Consider the following 13,644-nt stretch of genomic DNA (forward strand, 5'->3'; position numbering starts at 1 on the left):
CACACTTGAACTCTAGTTAATAGAAAAGAAAATATCTAACGCAAACATTTTCTTTTCTTGCACTGTGCGTTAGACCTTAGAAATAACAATTATATAAAGTTTATAACTCTAAAGAATCCATTTATACTACAGGTGCTTGAAACAAGCTGAAGCACATGTAACCAGTTAGAAGACAGACCATGTGATTCATAAGAATCACACGAGAAATTGAGTAAAGCCGAAATTATATTATAAAAGAACGCTGCTGTTGTCTATAAAGACAAAGCTATCTCAGGTTTCTCTTACAAAAATAAGGGTTCAAATCATAAACACAGAAAAAACAGAAGCGTAGTGTTTTATTTAAGCAAAATGACCAAAACAACTCTCATCCTCTTCGCGTCACAAAAGACCACTTTGCTTCAAAAAAGCTTGTACTTCTTCTAGTAGGGCTCCACAGGCTTGCGGAAGTTGGCTCCAGCGTAAACTGCCTCTGATCCCAACTCCTCCTCAATACGCAAAAGCTGGTCATGATTACAACAATCAACCAAACAGATTAGTCAATGAAAAGCTACTGTGCTCTTGATTGTTGTTAAAAACACACAGATCATGTCTAACCTGGTTGTACTTGGCAAGACGCTCGGATCTGCAAGGAGCTCCAGTCTTGATTTGTCCCTGTCAAGAGAGAGAGAGAAATCAAAATGAGAATCAGACAACAAGGTAGTGTGTTACTTGGCATTTGAATGGTTTAAAACTTACAGTAGACAAGCCAACGGATAAGTCAGCGATGAAGGTGTCCTCGGTTTCACCACTTCGGTGGCTAGCCATCACTCCCCATCCTGCTCTCTTTGACATCTTCACTGCCTCAATACTCTCTGTTACTGACCCGATTTGATTAACCTTCAAGAGAAGAGCATTGCAAGACTTTTCTGCGATTGCCTTGGCAACTCTCTGCAAGAAGAACGAGTATAAACAAAGATAAGCAATATAGATAGAGATAGAGAAAGTGGTAAGAACATCTGGTTAAGTTACAAACCTTGGGGTTGGTGACCAACAAATCATCACCGACAATCTGAACATTGTCTCCACACTCGGCGGTCATCTTAGCATAGTGCTCCCAGTCATCTTGGTCAAATGGGTCCTCAATGGACACAATTGGGTACTCAGCAACGAAGGACTTGTACAGGTCCTTGAGAGCATCTCCAGAAATCTTCTGAGAACCATTGTTGTTCTGCAGAGAAACAAACATAGCATGAGCATAGTTCTTGAGTTTTTTTAATCAATTTAGCAAAAGGAAATTAAGGGAAGTTCCACCTCTTCTTTGAAGTTCAAGTCGTAAGTCTTGTCAGATGAGTAGAACTCAGAAGCGGCAACATCCATCCCAATGACAACCTTGCCAGTGTATCCAGCCTTCTCGATAGCAGTCTTAAGCAGTTCAAGACCTTCCTTGTTTTCTTGAATGTTTGGTGCAAAGCCCCCTTCATCACCGACGTTGGTGGCATCCTGTCCATACTTCTTCTTAATCACAGACTGAAAAAACATACGAAAACATGTTAGCCCACATAAAATTTGCATCTTTAATGAGGGTACTAGAGGTTACCTTCAAGTTGTGGTAAACTTCAACACCCATTTTCATGGCTTCTTTGAAAGAAGAAGCTCCAACAGGGAGGATCATAAACTCCTGCATGGCGAGCTTGTTTCCGGCATGGGATCCACCATTGATAACGTTGAACGCAGGAACTGGTAGCACAATCTTAGGGTTACCAGCAAGATTGGCAATGTGCTGCATCCAAATACAACAATGGAAAAGCTTAGAACATCTAGTACCAGAAAAAACCAAGTTAGACACACAAGAGTCATCCTACCTTGTAGAGAGGAATGCCACTGACAACAGCCCCAGCTTTGCAGACAGCTAGAGATACAGCAAGAATAGCATTGGCTCCAAGCTGTGCACACACAAAAAAAAGAAGAAACAAGATGGTCAGATTCCTCCTTCAATCTTAAAATGAAACACAAAACATGAGTTTCCCTTTGAATCACCTTTTGCTTGCACCATCCCCATTCGTTCTGGGTTCCATCAAGTTCATGGACCATGAAGTTGTCAATAGCAGTCTGCTGAGTTGGGTCCTACAAGAAACAATTAAAAAAAAAATGAATATCAGAAAATAACACCTTTTAGATACAATCCAAAGCACTAGAAATAAATTAAGGAGAAAAGACTCACTTTTCCAATCAAAGCTGGGCCGATGATGGAGTTCACATTGCCAACAGCCTATAGACATCAACAAAGAAAAAATCAGACAAAAAGAAAACACTTCTTCAACAAAAAAAAAAAGACAACAGTCTCAAAGTCTCACCTTAGAGACACCCTTTCCAAGGTAGTCTGATCCACCATCCCTAAGCTCAAGAGCCTCGTAGATACCGGTGGAAGCTCCACTCGGAACCGCTGCTGTAACCTTAACACCACTTGATGTGTGTACATCGACCTAAACCATTATCAGACCAATACCTGTAACCATCAGCTTCTTCTCTATGTATTAAAATATATCCTAACTTGAATAAGTGTCCATTGTACATTATATAAAACCATATATAACAAACTATACAAAATCAATTGAGTTAAACCAGCAAAATAAAACCGAATTTAATCATAACATAACCGAATTAAACCATAAGACAACCGAATTAACCATAAGATAGCCTCATTTAACCATAAGATAGCCTCATTTAACCATAAGAATCCCGTATAAACCATAAGATAACCGACTTTAACCAAACGATAACCGAATTCAACCATATGATAACCGAATTTAACCAAATGAACACAGATCCGTCTCAAGAATCATATAAACATGATGGATGACTAATCATCGTCTCCAAAATCACAATCTCATTCCCCCTAAGCTCAAAATAAGCATCGCGAGTGAGAGAAGAAACGAACCTCGACGGTGGGATTGCCACGGCTGTCGAAGATCTGCCTAGCTTTAACAGCGGTGATAGTGGCCATGGTTGAGTAGAGATCTGGAGATGATAGGCGATGAGTTCGAGGGTTTTAAGTGGACGATGATGATGAAGTGGGTGGTTCGGTTTGATAATATATAAAGAGGAAGAGGGTGAAGGAGAGACGTTGGATTGTTTTGATAAGAACCGTTGGATGATATAAGGTAGGTCCGCATAATGGAAAGAAGACAAAACGATGTGTTGCACGGCTTTTGCAGGCGAGAAGAGGTTTTTTTTTATTAATCTGCCGTTGCTCATTGTCCAAGTAATAATAGTACGACAAGAGTCTTGAACAAGTAATAAATATAGGGAATTTGCATGTTTCATACATTTGAGAAAGTGGAATATGTCAACATTTCTATATTACATAAAATGAAAAAAGGGGAATAATGGGCTCCAAAGTTTGATGGGCGTTGCGTTACAAAACTGTTCTACATTTTGTATAGAGTGGGGCCTGTTTCTTGGTCTACTTTGATACATAACAAAAATTAGTATAGGTTAACAAAATCTTTTGTTCAAGTATATGATCTTTTTCCGGATAAACAATTTATTAACTCTATATTTATATTATTAAAATAGAAGTTATGATCTTTTTCATGTGTGATATTTTTTTAAAATGAATCATCCTCTAGAACGTTGGTTACATTATTATTTTTTTGTATTTTTATAGTAAAATCATAACAACATATTTAATTCTCTTTTTGTTCCATCAAAATATTATTAGATCTGCATAAAAATATATTATTCCATCAATATATAATTATAATAAAACTAAAATTATTGAAAATATGTTAATTATATTTTAATGATAATAACAATTTAAACTTATTAATTTCAAAAGATACATTTTACAAAGATTTTAAAAAATATTTTTTGGTTAGAGAGATTAATTTCTATTTTAAATAAAAATATTTTTTATCCAACTTACTGTATTTCAAGTAATTTCTCATCTTTACTTGAAATTATTATAATGAATTTATTCTCATCTTTATTACAAAATTATTTTGATGTGCAGTGTATCATAGTTTAAAGAAAAACATTTTTATTGTTTTGACAGTATCTCGAAAAAAAAAATCTCTACTATATAGGTCCAATTTAATTTGCTTCCATATAAATTTTAAGTTTAGAAAAATTATGTAAAATATACGTAATAATGCTTTCAAAATAATTTTTGTAAAAAAATACAAAATTTATAGTAATAATATATAAGCCACATAAAAATAGGTATTATAAAGCTATATAATATATAACACTAAATTACATTAAATTATCGATAAATTTGTTATATAAACTAAAATATTTTATTATAGAAAGAGAAAACTTGCATGGATATTCGAAGATCTTACAAGCCAATATACATAATATTTTTTTAATGGTAAATTGTACCCTTTGACGTTCAAAAAAATTATAATTCCCAAACTAACTAAGAAAGTCAAACTGATATTATTTGTATATTCTATAATAATGTCGATTCTATCCTTTTTCTTTATTTTTCTACCGGTTGCATCTCTTCTTTCTATTCTGTTCTTTTATCTTTTTGTGTTTTTTTTTTCATTTCATCACCAATGTTACATTATTGAAAACAAATCACTTCATTTCTGATGAATCCACCTTAATCACTATTTTGTGTTTCTCCTTATTGTCTATCATCAAATTTTGGTATCATCACTTTTGATCTTCTCTATTGTTGCTTTTCTTCGTTAGTGATATTTTTATTTTTTTATTGATTTCTTGTTTCACCACAATTTTTTTCCCAATATGACTCAGAAACTACGTTGGTATCAAGGACAGAAAGGAAAATTGTGTTATCACCGTAAATTTTAGGCTTATACTATATGATAAGCATATATAGTATAGTATTAACAAGCCTTTTAATATTGTATAGTTTATTTACAAAAATTTTATATATTGTTTTTAGATTTTAATTTGATTTTAAATATTATAAGTACTGTATTTTATATTTGTGTTTAAAGTTTAGTATTTAAGGGTTGAGATGGGGGTTTGAGGGAGGTTTATGATTATATTATTTATCTATTAATTCACATTCAGTTCCATACTATTTTTATATGATATTTATCCTTAACTTTGAGTATGTAAATGGAATAGAACATCTATGATATATTATTTGTAGAGAGTTTATGCTATGTATTTTATAGGAAAAATAAAATCTTATTCTCCATCGTTGTTCCGCTTGCTACATTGTTGAAATACAATCTTATTCTCCATCGTTGTTCCGCTTGCTACATTGTTGTTCTTTCTATTTTATGTTTAAAAAATATTATAAGTATATATTATTTTTTATATTAGAATTTAGGATCTATTGATTAGGATTTAGGGTTTAGTATTTAGGGGTGGAATATAGTTGGGGATGATATTTACAATTATACTATATATAGAGTTTCTATACTATTTATCATCAGTTCATTTATTAGATGTATACTATTTTTATATGATGATCAACTTTATTAGCTTATATATGTGAATGGAATGGGTCCTCTATTATGTACTATTTGAAGATGATTTATACTATGTATCGTATATAAAAAAGAAAATGTTCACTTATCCTCCATATTTATTTCACTGTTTATCGTTGTCTCTTTCTGTTTGTATGTTGTAATTAATTGAGTGTTATCGTGTTATATGCATAATTTGATTCGCCGTTGTGTTATATGAATAAAACAAAAATCACGATTAGCAGAATGTACTATATTCAGTTAGAAGAAATTTTTGTATAGTACAATATGTTTTTTTCCTGGCCACATGTATTACATTTGTCAACATCACCACCTTTCTTCTTTTATCGAATACCTTTTACGTATAAAAGTTAAAACCGGCAGAAAATGGAACAAAGAGTTATTCACATAATAATGTCAAAATCATATTTATATTCGTAATATTACTTTCAAAATTAGTTAGTTAGCAAATTAACCCTTGTTTAATTATAGGATTTTAAATGCTAATTTATTAATTATACATCAATCTCACAAATTTAGTTTACATAATTTTTTTGAAAGAAACAAGTTACTAGATAAGAATAGATATACATCATATATAATGGATAAAATATTTAAACAGAACTCCATTTTTCTCAAAAAAATAAATTTAAACAGAAGTGACTTTGCGAAATTTAATAGACTAATGAAAACTCCGTTACTAACTTTTTTTTTTTATTTTTTTTGGTGCAAATGTTAAAATTCATACCATTTTTAGAGTTTACATTGTTGCAATGTAACTTATTACAAAGAGAGAGAAAAAAGGAAAAAAAGAGAGAGGAGGAGGATCATACATCAGCGATTAGCTATAAGAACAAGAAACCAAAAATAGAACTGAAGCAAAGAGAGAGCTTGAGAAGGATCCCGGGTTATGGAGAGAAGCCTGTCACGCAAAGAACGATCGACCAACTTGAAGAAAGCCAGTGGAGTAAGAGAAACATTCCTGAAGATACGCGCATTACGCTCCCGCCACAGACTGGAAACAATAACTTGAAGCAGTAGCTTGAAGATAACCTTAACCTGATAGGAATGAATACCTTGGTACTGAGAGCACCAAAGAACAAGCGTTTGTAGAGTAGCAGGGGGTAATGATTGGTCCGGGGTAGCATTTCATGGTCAGACTATTCACCGCTGTCTGATTCGATTCCTTTCTCAGCAAGAGGTATACAAAGAAGAGGAAGCTTGAGTCTTCTTCATTTATTCATCAACGTCGTTTCAGTTTAGATTCATAGGTTTTAGTCTCTTTTAACATCTTCAATGCTAGGGTTCATGAGCTTTAAATATGAGATGGAAATTTGATTTTAAATATTATAAGTATATACTGTATTCTATAAATGGGTTTACACAGACAGTGTTCATTTTTCTATGTCTGATAGTTACGTAATTTGTATGTTGAACCATCATTCTGTTTTTGTGCGAAGGGTATATCCTATATGTAGAAATTTGATGTTTCATCATTTGAAATTATAGAACATAACAATTTTAGTGTAAAATGATCTAGAAACCGATGAAAAAAGCCAAAATAAGAACTACTCTTAAGATCTTTTACCATATATAGAATACAGTATACTTAAAATATTTAAAATCAAATTAAAATCAAATTAAAATCAAATTGATCTTGATGTGCATTCCGGACTATACATTCGCGTTTCCAGTGAGTTACCATCCTACAGATGTATACGATGATTCTTTTGGTATGTGATCATTTTTTACTTGACGGTTTCATCTCTTAACTGTAGCCATGATCTTTGTTATAGTTGGTTTGGTTTTGATTCTGTTAGATCCAGAAGGGAGAGTTATGTTCTTACTTGGATGATCTCGCAAATTCATCAGTTGTTCAAGCTTATATAAAAGAGCATTCTTTTGGTCACCCCATGACCGTTCTTCTCATGCGGACTGGTCTTTCTACCGCACAGTGTGGTAAGGGAATATTATCCTTTTCTTTTGCTAATTTTTATTTTATTTGTTATTTTGTTATTTTATGCAAAGAGATAATCTGTTAGTTTAGTTCTATAAAAGATAACTCCGATTTTAGGTTTCTACTAAGTATTGAACATATTTCTAACAATACTTTTGAACCCATTATAATTTTTTTTATCAATTATTAAATCCTCTGAAATGTTTTGTTTAAGTTTTAGCAAGGTTGATGATATTATAAGACAAGAATTCTTTTTAAATATAAATGAGTTTTTATTATCTCCATTGGATCATAAAGAAACCAATGTACCAAATGTTTGATGAATGTTCAGAAGAAAAGAGACAACACTGAAAATATGACTTGAACCAAATTTTGTCTTGTTGGATGCACTTAATACATCAGTTGAGTCTTACACACTCCCAAGAACATAAAAAGCAGAAAATATCCTCTTTCAAGGATTTTATTAACTTAGATTCAGATGAGATTACGGGTTATAACCAGAATACTTCCTGTACCACTCGCTGCTCGAAAAATGAGAAGAGCCTCTCATTTCTGGTTGATGGACTTGTCCTCCAGATGAGGAACCAACTGCGTTTGGTACTGTCGGTGTAACAAGCACAGATGTGGACGTATCTTTCTTCCTCAAAGACGGATTTGGGGTCAACGGCCAGAAACTTCCAATCACAACCTATACAAATGAACCATAATATAATAGCTTCTAATGTTTCAACATTACAAAGAAGATGCTTTCTTTTGTTCTTACCTGAACCTGACTTGCAGCAGTGAGTCTACCGACTAAATTACCACCAAAGACACAACCATCAACTCCACCGATTGTAATACGCCATACTCCTGTCTCATTTCTCACTCCTCCACTTTCAGTTATCTCCACTGTGTTGGTCAGCGAGATTATCTCATAACAATCCTGCACCAAAGTGTTATGATCATCCTATATATCCTATCTAACTCGGTGGCTAACGAGGATCTTTACATTTTGAAAACCCTATATTCTCATGTTCAAACAAGTTATAATATAAATACACTAATTGAGTTTCAAGAATCCAAAATCGGACTACAAGACCGAGTTCATTATATAATTACCTTGAACGTCAGGACTCTGTTAGAGCCGAGCGATTGAATCCTGAGATTAAAAACCGCACCGGTTGCTGACAAAACGCAGATCCCACGAGATCCATTCTGCGTGAAGGACATAATCTTCTCGATGATTTCCTGTAAAATGACCATCAAATACAAAATATAACCATCGCATCTTCAATACGTAATGTTCATGTGCTACAAAGACATATCATATCAGCTTTTTATTAATTGTTAAAATTAATTCATTTGATAAACCACAGCCTAGTCAGAATTAGTCATTCAATATTTTGTATTTATCTTAAATGTCTCGACTCAAAAAATTTACACTAAAAATATTTAATAATATATATTAACAATGTTGTAATCTATTGCACTAGTCAAAGTTAAAATTTATGAAATTTATTTGACTAAACTATATTTTTAATCTTGAAATTGTTATACCATATTTTCATAAAAACAACAAAACTATAATTCTACAACAGCACACTTAATTAAAAGAGGTGTGTTATACGTACCTCTCGGGCATTAATCATGAGCATATGTGCCTTGAAGTCCCCTCCTCCAAGTCTCCTAGTCGGATCAGCTTCAAATCCAAAACACGTTCATAGTTTACCACATATATATATATATATATATATATATCTGAACTCTCTTGTTTGAAAACAAATACTAGTTTTCTTCCATTTTCTTTATAGAAGATCAAATATGTATTATGATTCCTATACTGTTTTCAATTGATTTCCCTATAGTTTGAGCAATATATATTTGCCATGAGCAATTTTCCTAAGACCTAACACAAGATAAATATTTTCCCAATGATTTCCATTGACTGAAAACGTAAGCCCTATTCATATTCATATTCATATTCATATCCATATCCATATACACATTAATTTACATATCCTTATTCATATTCATAATCCCATGTCCCTTCAAACATCAAAGATCGAATGGTTATAGTTATTCCGACTAAGAGATCTCAAAGTTTTACCTCCTCCCATACTCAACGACCTCATCGTCGAGGATCTCTCATGTGTTCCAGACAGTACGATCGACTTCCCTTTGGGATCGTACAGGCTCTGCACCAACGTATCGTCCCCTTTGGTCTCCTCCCCCACCGTAGCCCGTACCCTGACGGGAGAGGGAGAGTCACAACTTGAGTCAGAACTTGTGTCAGAACTTGAGTCAGAACTTGAGTCAGACATTGAGACAGAATTGGAGCTCTCGTTTAGATCCATTGTATATATTGATGTTTTTTTGTTTTTTGGACAACTTATAGTATATATAGATTGAAATTCAGAGGTAAGAGTTTGAGATTTTATAAAGTCCCTTATATGACCATGAAAAAATGGGAAAAAAATCTTTATAGTTTGGAAATATTTTCTTGGTCTGAGTTATTTCTTAATTAACTTTTAAATAGGTATATAATATTAGAAATAATATATATGGAGTAAATTTTGTCTTGACTTTTCAAGATATGTTCATTTCTTATTTCTATATATACATATATATAATAAATTTAAAATTGTTTTTGATAAGGTAAATGAGATGGAAATAAATTATTAATAAATTTCATTGGTTTTACTTAACATAAATTTATATAGAAAAAGTAAATTGTTCTAATAATTTTTAATTATATCAAGGATTTTTAGCGGTTTAAACCCCGAACTATTTTTTAGATCGGGAAGAAAAATCTCCAACTAAAATTTTATATTTGTAAACCTTAAACTAGCATTCCGTTAGTGTACTAACCCTTCCGTTAATATTTTCGTGGATGGACAACGTTAATTTGAAACTCTTATATTTGATTGATATCTGAAGCCATTCTTTATGATTATATCCCTTTGGTGTCATTGACATAAGAGATGTCGTTTGAGTTTCATTAAAAAAAGAGAAAAATGACATGTAGTTATCCAAAACAACACGATGTTTATCCAAAACAACACATCATTTAAAAACAAAAAAAAATAGTAAGAAAAAGAGCTTCCCTTTGATTGAACCCAGGTTCCCTTACATTCACAGTTAATCATTCATAACTGAGAAACATTGTTAGTAGTTACATCCTTTTTTATTTGATGGTCCATTTGATTCTGCAAAGCACGTATAAGCGAGACGTCAGACAGTCGCTCACTTTGTAGACAGTTCCGCAGGCTCTGCGATCTTGTTACCCCACTCTAGACCTGAGTATTTCGGATCTGAGGTGTTGTTGGAGGAGGTTGAAGACGGAGCGGAGCCAGTTCTTAACCGGAACGGTTTACTCCTTGTGATGATTGAACCGTTTTCATCGCTTTGGCCAAAATAGATTTCTATTCACTATCGGTTGGTTGAAGATAAGAAGGAGTCGTCTTTGTCTTCGAGATTTGAGATCAAATAGAACAAAAGCTTTAAATTAATAAAGATGGGAACATAAGCAATGATTCTTAATTAGTTCAAGTGGCAAATGACTAAATGCGGATGCAAGGGATTTGGGTTCAAAGAAAGGAGAGTTCAATTTTTTACTTTATTTAATGACACATGTTTTTGGATAACTACATACAGTTTTGACTTTTAATGAAACTAAGCGTTTGAAGTTAACGTTTTTCCATCAGGAAAATGTTAACGGAGGAGTTAATACACTAAAAAAATAAACATTAAGTAGGGGTTATTGGTTGGTGTATTTTGATGGATTCGAAAATCCAAATTAAATTTAGTGTTATTGGTTCTATGATTTAAAAATATGTATTGAAATCATGTGTTATTCGTTTAATGATTCATAAATTCTAATTCAAATCAAGTGTTATTCGTTTAATGATTCATAAATTCTAATTCAAATCAAATGTTATTCAATCATACGGATTTACTAATAGATTTGATTTCATAATGTATTTGAATGGATTTACATGGATTTCTTTGTGAAAAATACAAAGGCCCAAATCCGAAGGAAAACCTCCAGATTTGTAAATACTAATCCGAGAAAATTTGAAAATTTGTATATTTTACTTAGATTTATAAATACTATATGGATTTTTAAATCAATAAAAATATATAAACCAATAACACCTCCTAAATTTTAGTTAAGGGTTTTTTTTCGAACTAGATCTAAAAATAGTTCGGGGTTTAAAACATATCTTGGTTTGACTGACATAAGAAAATCTTATATCAATTAATAACTCTCTTTGGGTTGATGGTCACTGGAGGATGCCTCCTAGGCTCCTACTGCAAGAAGTCTCCAGTTCAAGCACGTCCAAATTCACCTCGCTGGGGAAATGAATGGTCATGGACAGAAAGAATTCTGAAACATACAACAAATATAAGATGAAAATTAAGTAACCACCGGTTTAGTGGCATCGTTTTGTGCTGGTTTAAAAGGGAGTTCCAAAGCACGAAACTCTTTATTTGTTCCTTCATGATCTCTGCCGCAGAGATCGACTTGTTTCTTTGGGAAGACGAAATAAGATATGGAGAGAACATATTGACAGATTTCACCGCAACATCCATATATATATATATATATATATATATATATATATATCTCTAGTTTTCTTTGACTGATGAGAGCAGCAAGCGATATATATTATGCATGCAGAATGCAGCTCTGCTTTTCTTTGATCTAATCTTCGTGCCTCCTCGTCACATGTTAATATATATATGGTTTTCTTATGTCAGTCAAACCAAAATGTTGTGTCGTACTTTACTATCAACACATCTCCCCAGACTCATGCAACATATTAATTAATATACACAGAAGCATCCGTTTTGTTTTCTAAATTATATCCTACCACAAAGTTCTTAGTGTTATTAATAGTCATATGGGCTCCGAGACTGACGGACTGCGACATGAAGCCCATGATCAGACTAACTACTCTAAGCCCAATGTGGAATCTCATTCAACGGTCAAAAACGCTGAAGCGTTAACGACAAAGACTCACGCAAAGGGAGCTCGTTGTACGGTTCAGCCAGCTCACATGATAGAGACAGGCAACAGATTTAGCTGTTTAAGATTGTGTGCTGTCACTGGGTGACCTAGCTAGAAGATAAGGTTTAAGGTTGTGTATAAATAACAGAGTGATGTGTAACGCAAAAGACAAGTTGAATAACAAAGAAAGTTAAAGTTTTCATCTTCATTTGTGTCTGTATCTCTCTGATCTTTATGGTATCAGAGCCAGGTTAACAAAGAAGCGATGCGTGCTGTCTATGGCCTTCACTCGGCTCAAGAAGTGTGGTTCACTCTTGGGAAGAAGTATAACAGAGTTTCTGCAACAAGGAGGCTAGATCTACAGCGCAAACTTCAAGGTATGACTAAAGGCCAAAAGACTATGACTGCGTATTTGAATGATGTGAAGAGTGTGTGTGACCAGTTAGACTCAATAGGATGTCCATTGTCTGAACAAGAAGCTATTTATGGTGCTTTAGCTGGTCTTGGAAAAGAATATGAGTCGATATGTACCGTGATTGAGCACTCAATGGATTCTGTCTCTGAGTTGAGCTTTGATGATGATGTCTTTAAACTTGTCACCTTTGATGACAAGTTGAGTGCTCAGACACAGGTCTCTGAGCCAAACCCACATCAGGCGTTTCATGCTGGTAGAGGTTACTCTTCTCGTGGCAGGGGAGGTAACAGTTACAGAGGGGGCTACAGAGGTCGCGGTACAAACTCTTACTCTACAAGAGGAAGGGGTTTCAGTCAACAGTTCTCAGGAGGAACCGGAGCTGGTAACAACACGAGGCCTACTTGTCAGATATGCGGGAGATACGGTCACAGTGCTGCAAGGTGTTACAACAGATTTGATCAAGACTATGATGGGTCAGAATCTGCTCACAATGCTCTTGCTGCTATGAAACTGTCCGATCAAGAGCAGAGGTCAGGGACAGACTGGTATCCGGACTCAGGGGCTACTGCACACATCACTCACAGTGAATCCCAGTTACAATCATCCGAGCCTTATGCAGGTAATGATCAGATTATGGTTGGCAATGGAGATTTCTTGCCTATCTCTCATGTCGGTTCTGTTGACTTGCACACTACTCAAGGTATATTACCTCTTGTTGATGTGTTGGTTTGTCCAGGAATAGCGAAATCCTTGTTATCAGTTTCAAAACTCACCACAGATTACCCTTGTGAGATCTCTTTTGACTCTGATTGTGTGTTTGTAAAGGACAAGGGAACAAACAGGGTGATAG

The 13,644-nt window shown here is 33.8% G+C and overlaps 2 protein-coding genes across 2 annotated transcripts; both read right to left on the reverse strand.

Annotated features, from left to right (window-relative positions):
* Positions 1-207: 207 nt before the first annotated feature.
* On the reverse strand, positions 208-3,125 carry LOC103857629 (bifunctional enolase 2/transcriptional activator). Its single transcript, XM_009134840.3, has 11 exons — positions 2,918-3,125; positions 2,334-2,462; positions 2,201-2,248; positions 2,017-2,103; positions 1,842-1,922; positions 1,577-1,759; positions 1,291-1,506; positions 1,013-1,207; positions 736-927; positions 595-651; positions 208-500 (listed from the first exon to the last, which is right to left on the reverse strand). The coding sequence occupies exons 1-11, from the start codon at positions 2,981-2,983 to the stop codon at positions 420-422; spliced, it is 1,335 nt and encodes a 444-aa protein (XP_009133088.1). The 5' UTR covers positions 2,984-3,125; the 3' UTR covers positions 208-419.
* A 1,364-nt stretch (positions 3,126-4,489) lies between these two features.
* LOC103857630 (AT-hook motif nuclear-localized protein 4) lies at positions 4,490-10,907 on the reverse strand. The gene is made up of 5 exons (XM_009134841.3): positions 9,476-10,907; positions 9,000-9,067; positions 8,488-8,616; positions 8,150-8,311; positions 4,490-8,074 (listed from the first exon to the last, which is right to left on the reverse strand). Exons 1-5 carry the CDS (start codon positions 9,720-9,722, stop codon positions 7,871-7,873), a joined length of 810 nt encoding a protein of 269 aa, XP_009133089.1. The 5' UTR covers positions 9,723-10,907; the 3' UTR covers positions 4,490-7,870.
* Between the last annotated feature and the right edge of the window lie 2,737 nt (positions 10,908-13,644).

This window comes from Brassica rapa, chromosome A03 (assembly GCF_000309985.2).
Source record: "Brassica rapa cultivar Chiifu-401-42 chromosome A03, CAAS_Brap_v3.01, whole genome shotgun sequence".
Lineage (NCBI taxonomy): Eukaryota > Viridiplantae > Streptophyta > Magnoliopsida > Brassicales > Brassicaceae > Brassica > Brassica rapa.

Coding starts and splice junctions, on each gene's coding strand:
- LOC103857629 (XM_009134840.3), bottom strand. CDS start 2,983: ATGGCCACTATCACCGCTGTTAAAGCTAGGCAGATCTTCGACAGCCGT. Junction 2,249..2,333: donor TTGGAAAGGGTGTCTCTAAG/GTGAGACTTTGA, acceptor TGATGTCTATAG/GCTGTTGGCAATGTGAACTC. Junction 1,760..1,841: donor GTGGCATTCCTCTCTACAAG/GTAGGATGACTC, acceptor ATTTGGATGCAG/CACATTGCCAATCTTGCTGG.
- LOC103857630 (XM_009134841.3), bottom strand. CDS start 9,722: ATGGATCTAAACGAGAGCTCCAATTCTGTCTCAATGTCTGACTCAAGT. Junction 8,312..8,487: donor ACAGAGTCCTGACGTTCAAG/GTAATTATATAA, acceptor ACTTTGGTGCAG/GATTGTTATGAGATAATCTC. Junction 8,075..8,149: donor CTGCTGCAAGTCAGGTTCAG/GTAAGAACAAAA, acceptor TCATTTGTATAG/GTTGTGATTGGAAGTTTCTG.